The sequence below is a fragment of the Pyxicephalus adspersus genome, chromosome Z, assembly GCF_032062135.1.
Source record: "Pyxicephalus adspersus chromosome Z, UCB_Pads_2.0, whole genome shotgun sequence".
Taxonomy (NCBI): domain Eukaryota; kingdom Metazoa; phylum Chordata; class Amphibia; order Anura; family Pyxicephalidae; genus Pyxicephalus; species Pyxicephalus adspersus.
In genome coordinates, this window is record NC_092871.1 from 45927797 (window position 1) to 45941813 (window position 14017).

A 14017-nucleotide genomic window follows, 5' to 3' on the forward strand; every position below is an offset into this window, starting at 1 on the left:
AGCTGGTTTTGCCCCAAAACTTACACATTTTGCCTAACCTCACAGCAGTCTCTGACATCTCTGAATTTTTGGACCGCTCCTTCAGTTTGCTAGATGTGTGTATGTTTCCTTAAAATGATTTGTCTTTTTTAAATTCATTCTACTTAATTTCAAAGGGATTTTATAAATCAGAGCTTAACATAGGCCAACCATGACCCTTCAATTCTTCATTTTCAGCAATTGCTTGGTGGATTTGCCAATACGCTTTGTATCAATTTGTAGAGATAAATTTCCGGTTCAACTTTATCTTTTGGATTTGTTGACCTTACATTCTCCTAAAATACTGTCTTTGATTTGTGGCAAACATTACCACTCTTACTGTGGCAATTCAACCTAGTTTGATTCATCAGTCCACAACATACTGTTCAGGAAGGAATTTTATAGATTTGAAGTGGTGGTAAATGTAGCTGTGTGCTCAATGAATGAAAATCCATTTTTCACTTAGAAAAAAATAAGATCTTTAAAAAATATACACCATGTCATGCCTTGTGTTCAAGTGTATTATGCCTATTTGTGGACACTGTTTGAATGAACATCTGTTTGCTTTCTCCAATATCTTAAAGTCTCAAACCTGTAAATTGAATTAGACAAACTAACACAGTTTAATACACCAATAGCGTGAACCTTAGTTTTAAAAATAACAAAAACACAAACTTAAACTGTAAAAATTTATCTCTGATATGCTTTATATGCCATGCCATTACTTAGTAAAGTTGACCATCGCAGTGATGGTCTATTGGCAAAGCTGAGTCAGTCAGATTCATGGGGAAAGGAGGTTGCTTGAAGTACAGTGACTGACATTGATTTACTTTTATCCTATATTATCCTTTATTTTCATGTATCACAGCTTTATTCAGCTTTCTATACTAGCTTGTAAGGTTACACAAAGTTTTTAATTATAAATATATATATATATATATATATATATATATATATATATATATTTATTTATATTGTAACAGCTGGATAAAGAAATCACAGGGTTTCGTCCAGGATGACAGGTACATTTGCCCCAGATACAGGTTGAGTAGTTGAGTATTTTTCTGTTTAGTCAGTTTTCCTTTTGACCTGAAGGTGGGATTGAAGTACCAGGCTGAATGACAACAAGCTTCTTGGCCAAGTGGGGGAGCTAAAAAGGCCTGGGTATGATCAGGTGTAACTGTCTCCCCTGAAATGCATCCTGGAAATTAGGCTGGGGATATAAACTCCCAGCTTGCGAATTCCTGTGTCTCTGTTCTTGGCTGGTGAGCTGGGAGGAGGTCCAAGGTGAACTGGGAGTAAAGACACAGACTTTGTTGGAAAAGCTGTATGGTTAGGGCATAAAGTCCTGCACAGCACTAGGTTGGGCTGGATTGTTAGTAAAGGGTTCTAACTGTGAGTGGCCAGGCTTTATTTTGCTGTTTGTTTTATTTTGTGTGTAAATAGTATTAGTGAATTAAACCCTTGATGCATGGATAACCATGCTGGCCCTGTTTCCTGTTTGAAACACCTCGTTGCTATAGGAGATCTCACAATATATATATATATCTATATATATATATATTTATTTATATACACGTATGTACATGTATCCCTAAAAGAAAAAGGGACTTTGGGAAATTAAGAGGTTGTCATTGTTAACTTATCTTAAAAAAACTAGTTGCCTGGCTGTACCATTTGCCTAAAGTCTATCTCTGGGCAAAAATAAAAATGGCTCATTTTCTTCCCTCACCTTTATCCACTGTTTGGGTTCCTGAAGGCAAATGCTGACTCACGCTGTAATACCAATCTTTGATGGCCTCGCACCTCTCCGGTTTTCTCCATGGGCTTTACTGCTGGACAGCTAATAGATGTGTTAACTCACTGTAGGCAGTAATGTCAACACCCAATGAAGAACCCTGACTGTAAACAAAGAAGAAAAAGAAAGCCAAACGAGTCAGGTACCAGAATGTCAAGTGACTTTAGGTAAGTAAAAATTTACTTTATTTTTTTTCCCCAGCAGTTGGAAAAGGAACAGGGAGCAAAGGTTGTAGAAGAGTTTGTACTTTGCCCAGAAATATGGTTCAAACTTTTTAGTTAATTACTTTTTAGTTTCCATTTCAGAACAAGTATGCTGATCTGGAGTCTAGACTCCCTGGTTTCCTGCTTAGTCTTGATCAGTCAACTCTGAATCCAGAGACAGTCATGCAAGTATGTTCAGAAGAAGGTGAACAACAACTTCTGTGTGTGTCTCTATATACATTTTTTTTTATTTAGGGAATGCAGTATTTTACTACTGTCATGTGTGGACCTCTCTGAATCTTCTAACAAAATATTAAGCTTGTTTGATTTTTTTTTTCATCCTAAATGTTGAGTCCTTTGGCTTTACAAACCACAAATATGTTTTTATTGATCTGTTAACTTTGTCATTATTAACCTATGTATAGCTGCTCTGGTTCCTCCACTGATATTATTATTATCCAGACTTATAGTTGTAAGTACCATATTAGAAGTAGATAACAGACATTCTATGATGGCTTTTCCCCCTTCCTCTCCGATGTCATTACTGTCCAAGTCAATAGTGACCAGGGATTTGTTCACTTTTATGACCTCTGCTATCAGCCTTGCACCAGTGTCACCAAGGCCATTCTCATCTAGAAGGATGTGGTGAAGGTTTGTATTTATTTTAAGTGCATCAAACAACTCCTGCCAGGCGGCAGCAGCCTGTACAGAAATATGGGCCAGGCCAAGGTGTTTGAGCAATGGATTCAGCCTCAGATAGTCTGCTACACTTTTAAGTGCATCATCACTTATGTGGTTTCCTCCAATGTCCAGTTCTGACAGCTGAACAAGTGGTGTTTTATATGACAAGGTGGTGTCTGTCCGGCGCTGTGTAATCAGAATTTCTGATAGGCCACACAGAAGAGTTTTTATACCTTTATCTTCTAAATTGTTTCCATATAGTCTGCAGAAGAAAAGCAAATGATTTAATTGTTATGTGGTTGCTGTGTAAAATCAAATTTAATTACACATATCTCTACACTCAATTTATATGTGTGTCTTTTTCAGTAATGGTTTGGCATGCATTTTTTTGAACACTTGATAATGTGCGCCAAAATGTGCACCAGCAGATATGTAAAAAAAACAGAGAATATGCACTGTGTTCATCAAAATGTATATAGGCCTCTGCATACCATAAACATATGAGTTATGCTTATTGAATATGCCCTCTTCTTTGGCCCCCTACATCGGTAATTGTTTACATTGAATTTTAAATACCGTTGTTGCCCCTCTGTGAAAGACAACAACATAAACAGTAAGGAATTCACACTCAGTGTTAAAGGCAGAAGAGTCTTTGCTTTGTTTGACTGCCCACCAAGAAGTATGAACAAGGTAAACATTGGTGGAGATATAATAAAGGATTGGAGGAAAAGGGTTTGAAATGCATTGCAGAAAATAGCTTTTTGTTCTTTAACTAGGGAGCAGTAAACATCTTAGGGAAAAAAACAACAATTAATAATTTTTTAAAGCCGAACTTCATCAGATATGAGTTAAAAAATCTCTCTTACTAAGCAGCAGAATAAATGGGAGAGTTAAAGCAGCAGTAGGAGACAATCTGGCCCTGTAGCGGTACACATTTTAAGAAGAAGGAATGATGAGCAGTATGATGACTGATTATTGTACTGCTGCCCCCCTTGTACTGTTGTCCATTTAGCAGCCTGGGGTGGGTTTTTGACCAGACTGTTGCACTGATGCTCAAGGGTTTGGTTCGGTATGTTAATAATGTCTGGCTGCACAGATTTACAAATCCTTTGGCAGGAGAAGTACATAACATATAAAAACCAGTGAAAATGCAAGTACACCTTGCTGACTGTTTTAATTTGAACAAGTATCTTCATTCAAACATTACCTATAGATAAATGTGATATACTTTACCACTACATTAACAGCAATTCAAATTAGGTATTTCAGATTAGGTGCCAATGACTATGGGCTCCCCAGGAGGATTCAAGTGGGACCTATTTTCATTAGGTCTCAGATAGCTAGGGTGTCCTTTTTGCTATTGAAGTATGTAGCATCATCATACCAACATCATACATGTTCTCAAAGCCCTTGTTCTCATTGTGTGTGTGGTAAACAACGCTTCACATAGTTGCATAAAAAGCAATGTGTGTTCCTACTTATGTGTTACTCTGCAATGTGTTTGTCAATGCACCACTGCCTGCATTTCTGTTTGTTCTGTGTGCTGCCACAGTCAATGTTATAAATGGGGACAGCCAATCATGTAGCTGTGCATTGCAGTGTAATGCACTTGGTTGTAGAGGCAATGAGGCCTAGGGCTCTTTAGAACAAGGCTTATAAATGATTATTAGTAAAAAAGCACAAATGTGATAGATGTGCCAAAAATTTATCTATTTGTAATTTGTAAATGTTTCCCCTAAAGTGACAGATACATGGCATTGAGGTTTGTTTAAAGCTGCATATTACTCACAGTAGACTCTGTATACACGGCTTCTCTCTCAGCAGCTGAAGGAGGTTCTCTGCTCCTCCTGGGCCAATCTCATTGAGGTTCAGGTTGATGCATTCCACTTCTGACTTGCTGACTATTATACCCGGTACAAGGCGATGAAGCAGTGAGTACGTCATGCCAGTGTTTCTGAGGACCAACTGTTCCACTTCATCAGACTCTTGGAGAACCGTAATGAGGTCTGAAATCTGTTAACGCACGCTTCTATTACACAGTACTGTACCAGTATTAAAACCAGTATGAACACAATACGGTTTTTACTACTATAATTAGATTTCTTGTTTCTGTACTCTCCTAGTTTCTCTATATAGTGTATATTGTAGAAGTACTTTTCTGTGCAATGAGAATGTTAAAACTGGCTATAAAATGTACCTAAATTGTTGCACTGTAGAGTATACCTGGAGAGGTTTATGCATTACTCATGGAAGACCTGGAGGTGTTTCTGCATTGCTCTCTGAACAGTACAGTTCCACATTAAGTAATACATCTTGGGAACTAATGGAGTTTAAACAGTGTGCCATGTGAAGTGACATACTAGGATCTGTCATACCAACGAGTAGTATGTTAACATTTAAACACTAATAGGACAGGGTGATGAGAATTTTCTTTTATTAAAGGAGTGATTTAGGATTTTTGGATTTAGGGAAAGAAAGAAGGGATTTAACACCTGCAAACATGCCCCTAGCAAAGAGATTATTTTTGTCTTGTTGATAAAATTAATAAATTGTTGCTGGGAGCTATAAATTGAGGTGGGTGTTTTGGTAAATAACCTAAAAATGTGGACAATACACTACCACCATGATTATATATCTCCTTACCTACTACAAATGTTTTTTACTTTTCAGGAATCTTTATTGATCCACTGTATGCTCCTCTAGACTTTTTACCGGCTCATCCACAACAATAACAGAGCGGGTCCTCATAAATTTCTGATCTCTTCTGAGTTATTTTTTTTTTATATAGATTTCAGGTTTTTTGAGCAAGGAATCTTTTGTATAAAATAATGAATTGTTGTAAAATATTTTTTTTTTTCAGAGAAATGCTCTACTTCACAATTACATGGTGCCTTTTTAGCTTACCTGAGAAAGGAGGCCATCTTCATCTGCTATTTCATGGATATCTCCATCATCCACCTCATCTCCTTTTCCCAGTAATCTTGTACATATATTAGATTTACCACTGGATGACAAAGCTGACCCTAAATTTATTCCCTCACTCTTTTCTTTTTCCATCTGCCTTTCTGCTGCCATCTGCTGGTTTGGTTCCTGTAATGTAGATTCCTGGTTGGATGACATGACTGCTCCAGATCTTGCATCCTCACCTGCATTTGCCTCCAACTGTCTCTCTTCTGCCACTTCCTGGTTTGGCTCTTGTAGCATAGACTTCCCATTGGATGACATGACAAGTTCTGATCTTGCATCTTCACTTCTATTGTCATTTCCTTTTTTCTTTGCTGCTACCTGCTGGGTCAGCTTTGGTTGTGCCATTTTTCCATTAGGAATTATTTTGGGTGTCCATGTTTCTTCTTCGACAAACAAAACGCAAAAACATTAGGTGAAGCAGAATTTGGTTACATCTCCATGTACATATTCATATTAGATTGTAGTAGCATGTTTAATGCTTACATATTATTGTCTGATTGAACCTACCAGTAATACTCTGGATGTCAGTGCTATCGCTGGAATCGCTCAGTTCCACTTCTGAGTGGCAGATCCGCTCAATAAGAGCCTTGGCGAGCCGGTGCTGAATTGCTTGTACTGATGTGAAGGATAGAGTAACCATATCTTTTTACAGTGAAATCTTATGCAGAGCCCAGACAATACCAATCAGATACATTATACTGCGTGTTGATTGACTAAAAACAGATTGATAACCTAAATAGTTTCACTGCAAAAGAAGTCAGTTGTGTGTTACAAAACATCCTCCCCCAATAGCATGGGCACACACTTACACAATTATAATATTAATTAAACGATTCATTTAATGGTTCGAGTCTATTCTTCCCAACCATTAAGTTCGAGTCCTACAAGAACAAGCAAAGAGATTGGAGTTTTGATTTCACTAGCTACCTATTTGTTGCATTTCAGTACTGAGATTTGTATAGCCAAAGACAGCCAAACAGCTAGCATTTTCAGAGGGAGGGGAGAGCAATGATAACCCCCATGCAACTCTTCACAGAATCTCTTACTTTGTATGAACATGGCCATTTTGTGGTACTGTCAGACATGAGTACAACATGAATAAAATGTCTTAACACCCAAATTGTATCTAAAGCAAACTTTGTTTTAAATACAGAGTTAGCGCCTCCTAAAAGTTTATTTTTCTGTGTGTGTCTCTGCTGGGCATATTTCCCTTCACTGCTTGTCCCTGAGACACAACAGAAAGACAGCTGTGTTTACCTGTTTAAAAGACTCCCCCCTTGCCTCCTGTTTTAGTGACAAATGTAAACGAATTGGCTTGGGATGGGATAACTTGCCTTGCACACTGGGGGGTTCATTCAGTCTTGGCAACCACAGGGGAAAACCCTTGAAGGCAAAAATATTAATAGGACTTAGGCAACAATAGCATAAACAGCAATCTTCTGGGAGCCGCTTCAACAACACTAAAAGGAATGCAATGGAGTTACTTTCTGGGATAGTGTATATCTCCAGGATATCTCTTTTGGACTGACATTTACATTTAGGAAGCAGATCGATTTTCAAAGCCCCCTTGTGCATGGCATTGATGTTCTCATAGATAAATTACTGCATTGGTATAATTATTAGAATAAGAACATTGATAATGGTGTTTCTTCTGATGAAGTTATGTGTGAAACGTGTAGAGGAACACTTCAATTTTTAGTATTTAGGATGTCAATTGTATGGTCACTATTGTATCCGGAAAGTACATAATTCATTATTTTTAATGTTTTATGTTGGATCAATTTAAAGAATTATGTGTTTTATGAAGTATTAAGAGTGATTTTTATTTTGCTATTGTACCTTAAATCTCCCATCAATATTCTTTCCTTCAAGATTTATATACTTAGGAATGTGGTACTAATAAATAAAACAGGGTACTAACAAAAAGCGGAACTGAACTAAAAAAAAAAAACAAACAAAACTCACCATTGCTTCTGGTGATCCCTCTAATCCTTCGGAGTTTTACTGGATTGGGTCTTGTGCTTCTTCCTACATCACCTGATTTTGCACTGCACAGGTGCCAAATCAGGTGAGGTAGCCTGTGGTAAATGGGGAAAAAAAGAGTGCCGATCTCACAGTGCATGCATGAGATTGGCATTGTTTTTTCAACTATTGAAGAAAAGCAGCCAGAAGCTCTGCTCCTATTCTGTCTTTATCACCACATGCAATGTTCTAAAAGATAAAGATAAATCTGCCCCTTATTTTTTATCAGCCTAATGGGTAAAGATTGCAGCCTTAAGCTGCATACACATGTGCAATTATTGTCATTGGAAAGGATCTTTCATGATCCTTTCCAACGACTAATTACGGCACAATGCATGAACGAGTTCTGTACATACAGCACCGTTCTTCTCTATGGAAAGGGGAGGGGGAGAGTGACGGAGTGGCACCCTGCAGGGCGCAGTCCCCCTTTGGTTGCATTAGGATCGTCAGGACGGTGATTCGGATGATGACCGACGGGCGCTGACGGATTCTTGTCTGATATCAGATTCTCGTCAGATCCTTTGTGGACATTTTGGTATTTCTGTATTTAAAAACTTAAAAACTAGTCAGCTTTACTGTTGTCTCTGTTTTACTGTACATATAACATTGGCTTTTGAGTAAATATTTCATATGTTGTGTGATTTGCATATATGTCTTCCTGTCTTGGTGCAGGTGGTGCAAAATGCCAGGGCAAATATTCTGTACAGATAGCAGATTCTACTACCTGCTGGAGATGGTCTTTAAACCGTTAACTAATTGCTCTGCAATAAAGAATGAGGTGTCACAGGAAACACTTTGCAGGTACATGTTTAGGGCTGTAAATGTAGAAGTGTTGTGTAACCAGATCATTAAACAGTAAGGGAGCACTAAATGCAACACTGAAGTTAACATAGCATTTTATTTTCATAAAAACCACCTGCAGTTCAGCTGCAACAAATAACAGCCTGAACCTGTCCTGTGAGAGTGGGGAGATGCTGCTGGTAAATATTTTATGGAGTATGTTCTCTCTCCATCTGTGATGACTGCAGATCTATTGCACTGCAGTTCATTATCAAGACCTACAGGACATTTATTTACAAAGAGAAACAGGTGAAACATACTGGGGCAGAGAGTTACAATTTATTTTTTGGGGGAACATTTCTTTCCACTTCCAGTCTCTGTTGTTCCCATAAAAAAATCGGGTGAGCAATTTTTAGGGGCACCGGAAAGTACAGCGCTTACCCACTATGCTGAAATATGCCCACTTGGTTTGCAAAAGTTCTTTGACAATTGTCACCAAATCATAGATCAAGGTGAAATCTTTGAGAGGATTTCCTCTCACTTTTAGGATATTTTCTTTCACTTCAAATTGTAAAACAGGTGGACAGGCAGTGAAGGTAAAAATCTTCCAGATAGGGACAAAGCAAAAAAGAAATACCCACTGACCATATCATATAGTTGACACCTATAAATAATTTTTCTTCTTTTGTAATTTGTTTACCCCAACACCTATGGTATAATATTTAATATGTAAGTGCTTTAATATTCTGTATGTTGTATACCTATTCCCCCTGAATAAATAAATAAAGTAAAAAAAAAACCCACTGACAGATGTTCTAACCACTTAAAAAATATTGTGACTGGAGATCAACATGAATTGCTATGAGTTACAACCTCAGAGTACAACTTAAAAACACATTCCTTGGCGAGAAGGCTGACACCTGTCCTCCACCGCCTTATTCATTCTGACCAGAGTGGTTTCCTCCCATTTAGGGAGGCAAGAGATAACACTACTCGCACGCTAAATTTGATTCACCATGTGACTGTACACAAAATTCCTTCAATGTTCTTTTCTCTCTTTTCCTATACTCTTTAATATAAAATCAGCGACCAATGAAACCTAATGGTAGATTGCTTACTGGTATAACGGAAATGTTTTTATGTACGTATACAATTTGTTTCTCTTTTCCATTTATCATTACATGGCATGTAAAAAAAAAAAAAACACATTCCTAATTTGTTTCTGTTGGAAACAGTTGTACAGTTTTGTAAATGCCCCACCCCCTCTCACAATTGGCTTTACTCACTGGACTCTTCTTCTGCCTGTATTCTAGCGTTATGGTGGCAATCTGTCCTCACGCTCCTTGGTTTTTTGGTCACAGACATTTTTAAATCTTCTAGCCCTATAGTTTCATATTTATATTTTGTGTTTTCTTCTCTGAATTCTGTTGTTTCTGGCAATTGCAACTCCAATTTCTCTTCATTGTCTTCAGAGGTTACAGATGCATCTTTGTTAATAGTGTGTGCCACATGACATTTCCTGTCTTTGTCTATGCTGTCTTTCTCTGCAGTATTGGTATTCTGTACAGATGAAGTTAGTTCCTGGCCTTTTCTGAATTCTGTAAAAAAAAGACATCGGATGCCATTAAATGCAATAACCCAGGGCAACGAGGCACCTTATTTTACTGCTCTGACCCTGTAGATCTGACCCATGTCTCGATTCTCTGTTACGTCTTCTAGTGATGTGAGTCAAGCATAAACCAAGATTCTTTTTTTCTAATTGCATTTTCAGGCCACATAATCCCAGTTTACACTGTTATATTATAGTTATTTTTGTTTATTTTACAGAAAAGCATACATCTTAGTTTCCCCTGTGGTCTCTGCTCTCAATTTTTTTGTTTGGGGTTCGAGGGGGGGGGGGGGGTTGATTGTTTATTAATGTCACCAATCTTACCCATCAATCTCGGTCTCCTGTGTTTAGAAAGTTTTCTTTGCTTTTTTTCCTCTTGCTCTGATTCCGATTCATTCTGAGGAGGTCTTCTTTTTTTCTTCTTCACCCTCCTCCTCTGAGGGCAGCACTGCATGCCGACTGGATTGGTGGACAAACCATGGGATGTGATTGGTTGTGTACCTTCTGATGTCTTCCCTGTCTTGTTAACAATCCCAAAAACTGTAAAATTGCAAAAGTTGATAGCAACTCAGTTCTGGAGTAATAGAACGCAATTGAGGCAATAATATTGTTGCAAAAGAAGTTAGTTTTCCATTTTATCACCCTCTAGTATCTAAAGCCCTTTTGTGCCACAGAACACCTTGGTGGTGGTGTAAAAAGCAATGTTACCCTTCTTCTGGCTAACAGCAGACTCCTCCCATGTGCTGCTTATTGAACAATTCCCAGCTGTTTTCTTCTTACAGTCAAGAAGGGCTCCACATCTGGAAGACAAAGTATGTAATTACCTGCTCCATCTTTGTCAGGTTGGTGCAGTGCAGGGGCTAAATTATGAAAACAGGGCTGGAGCAGAAACAGAAATGTTGTCTTAAAGTGGAATTAAACTCAAAATCCCCCCCCCAAAAAAAAATACACTTACCTTCAATCCCACAGGGCAGTTCGATCCATCCGGAGGTCTCTTCCGTTGGGTCCTGCATCGTCCTGGTATCTGTATTCTGGCCAGCGCTTCGGGCGCCGCCATATTCGCCTGTTCTTCCGGGTTCTTCTTCTCCTGACCCAGGCCCAAGATCGTGTGACGTAAGTTAGAAAAAATCTTGACGATCCCACTGCGCATGTGTGAGATTTTTTGCCCTTTTCACGAAAAGGCGCACCTAAGAGCCTCCCCGGATGCCTGATGAAGGTATCCCAGGAGGCTTTGCTCTCCCATTCATTCTCTATCTTCTAGGCAATCTAGAATTAGGGGCGGTGCTGCACCTTTTTTATTTATGTATTTTTTATTTAAAGGGTATTGCACTTAAAAAAAAACAGAATTTTTACTTTACAATAAAGGGTTGTCTACCCTAAGAAAATGTAGGCAGGTGGCAGCTTCTGTATTGTGATTCAACTTTTCAGTAACCATCCAAATACAGCAGTGTGGTTACTGAAAAGTGCCGGGTGGGGCTAGGAAGAACACTGCATCCCCTGAAAAGTAAAGTTTTCTTGTTTCTCATTGCGCTAGTGGATAATTTATAACATATGTATGACTGTAATGTATATTGACTGTTCCTCTAGTCACAGCTATGTGTGCCATTCTGGTGGACAGCAGTCCTATAATCTCTGTACAATCGCTTTAAGATTTAGCAGAAACCTTGTGATGTGGTGATGTTAATCTGTGTTGCCTTCTAGGGGGATCTTGCCTTGCATATTTGTTGTCAGATCTACAAATAGATTGTGCAGCCAGATTTTAACTTTTAATTTTTAAAAAGCATTGTTTCATTCAATATTCAATTGAAAATTGCTTTCTTTCTGTGTTTGTCAGGTATGCTATTAAAAGTGTTTTATTATACTCATTTAATCCTATCAGATATCTAGTGTTCCCATAATCCTACATACTGAGCTGCCAATGCTGTGCACTCGCAAATGCTTTTTCTCAGTTACTACAAACACCTCTAACCTTGTTACAGAGAGGCCTAGTAAGATTCACTCGATCACATTTATATTCTTGGATTATTATTTGTTTTTTTCACAGGAGTGTACAGAATAAGGACTTGCAGTGGCTACAAAACTGATGCTAGTCATATTGATTTTCTTTATAACAAATACCATCAAGAGAAAACTGCATAACATGAACAAATGAAATACCTACAGTAAGGAAAATGACCAATAGGACTGATTTAAAAGGTAAAATTTGAGGATATGTTTTGTTGAATGTCCAATGACCTGGATAGAGGGGGTCCAGTGAAAAGTGTTCCTTACTGTATATGGCATCACAGCCTCATTATCATAGGTATCCTTATCTCCATACCTGTAGCAAGGTTTTCCCCCACTTAGCTCAGTGATCCGGAAACAGCCACGACTTCCCTGCTGAAATCCGACACGGTACCGATATTCACAGCATGAGCTTATTCGGGCAGCAACGAGCCCATTAATGTAGATGCTGGCACTGAATAGATAGCCATAATGGCGGCGGGACATCACCTGGAACTCCTCTTGGATACAGAAAAGAAGGAACAATATAACTTCTTATCACTGGAAGTTTATATTACATGCCATAGTATACTGTATCTACCTCGACACCGCCCCTTTATGGAATTGGCCATTTTTCTCTAAAAATAAAGAAAGGAGGGAGAATACTGAGACCTTTAGTTCTCCATCAAAGGTTTTTCTCTCACACCCAACTCAAATAGGGAATTACCCTTCCCAGGCCCTGCATTAATAGGAAATTACCCTTAATAACACTGCACAACAACGATTTTGCTACTGGGAATAAAACGTCATTTACATGATAACCAAGTGTGCTAAATCTGAACTCAGAATTTGCCTATCACGTACAGATTTTAAGTTATAGGCGTGCTTTAGCTGTTCAAATGGTCAGTAACTGGGTAATGTATTTTTACATGGGAACATTATAACAGTTTCAGCTACCACTATGCCTGCTGCCGCCTCAGCCAGAAATAGGTATATAATAATATATATATGTATATAAGGCGAGATGGACCAAGGGCTTGTCTGTAGTGTGAAACCATCTTATTGGATAGTACAGCTAGGCCATAGTGAGTCTGTTTTGAGCTAAAGATGAGTAGGCGCAGCTGTGGTAATAAACCGGTCAGTTTTTGCTACATTTGTGGCAAATATACCCCATGTGCTCAATGCAAGAACCTAACCAAGATGGTGAGATTTGCTTACAAATATTACTTTAGATGTGAAATTTGAGATCAGGATAAAAGCTGGGCACCTCATATCTTGCTGTCAGGTGTGTTACGTTGGTGTAACACAATGGTTGAATGGGAAAAAGAATAAAATGCCTTTTGCTGTGCCTATAGTTAGGCGTGAGCCAAAAGACAATCACTCGGACTGCTACTTCTATATGAGTAAAATTGCTGGGTTTTAGAAGAAGGCTAAGTCAAAAATTCTCCATCTTGATTGTGAATGTCCCCTGAATCCAGTGCCAGTCCCTTCTATATCTGTTGTTACTGACAGTGGCATGTCGGATGAGGAACAGGAGGAGGATGTTGGTGTTAATGAATGTTATGAACCCCAATTTAACAGATTAAAGTAGTGTATCTTGCTACAAAAAGGAACAACAACTTGACACTTTTTTGATCGTCACACAAAGTTCGCAGGTTATTACAAGCTGGAAAAAGACATTTGCTTCAGTACTGACGTGAGTGGTCTGATTATGGAGTTATGTTGCAAGTTTGAAAGCTGTATTGCTGCATAAAGGTAAACCTAAAAACCTCTGCTCCTCTTGCTCATGCCGAAGGAATTCATTCACATGAATCCAGGGAGGCATATGAATCCAGTGAGGTCATTTTGAAATTGATTAACTACTCCTTCTTGGCCTGCAATTGGGATATACAAAATATATGTGCTTTCTGTGCCTGTGGAACACACTGATGACAGCAACCATTACAAAGTGAAAGA

The 14017-nt window shown here is 38.4% G+C and overlaps 1 protein-coding gene across 1 annotated transcript; it reads right to left on the reverse strand.

Moving 5' to 3' along the window:
* Positions 1–1889: 1889 nt before the first annotated feature.
* On the reverse strand, positions 1890–12738 carry LOC140342960 (uncharacterized). The gene is made up of 7 exons (XM_072429345.1): positions 10787–12738; positions 10403–10618; positions 9756–10067; positions 6175–6282; positions 5605–6050; positions 4490–4713; positions 1890–2962 (listed from the first exon to the last, which is right to left on the reverse strand). Exons 2-7 carry the CDS (start codon positions 10530–10532, stop codon positions 2404–2406), a joined length of 1779 nt encoding a protein of 592 aa, XP_072285446.1. The 5' UTR covers positions 10533–10618; positions 10787–12738; the 3' UTR covers positions 1890–2403.
* Positions 12739–14017: the final 1279 nt, after the last annotated feature.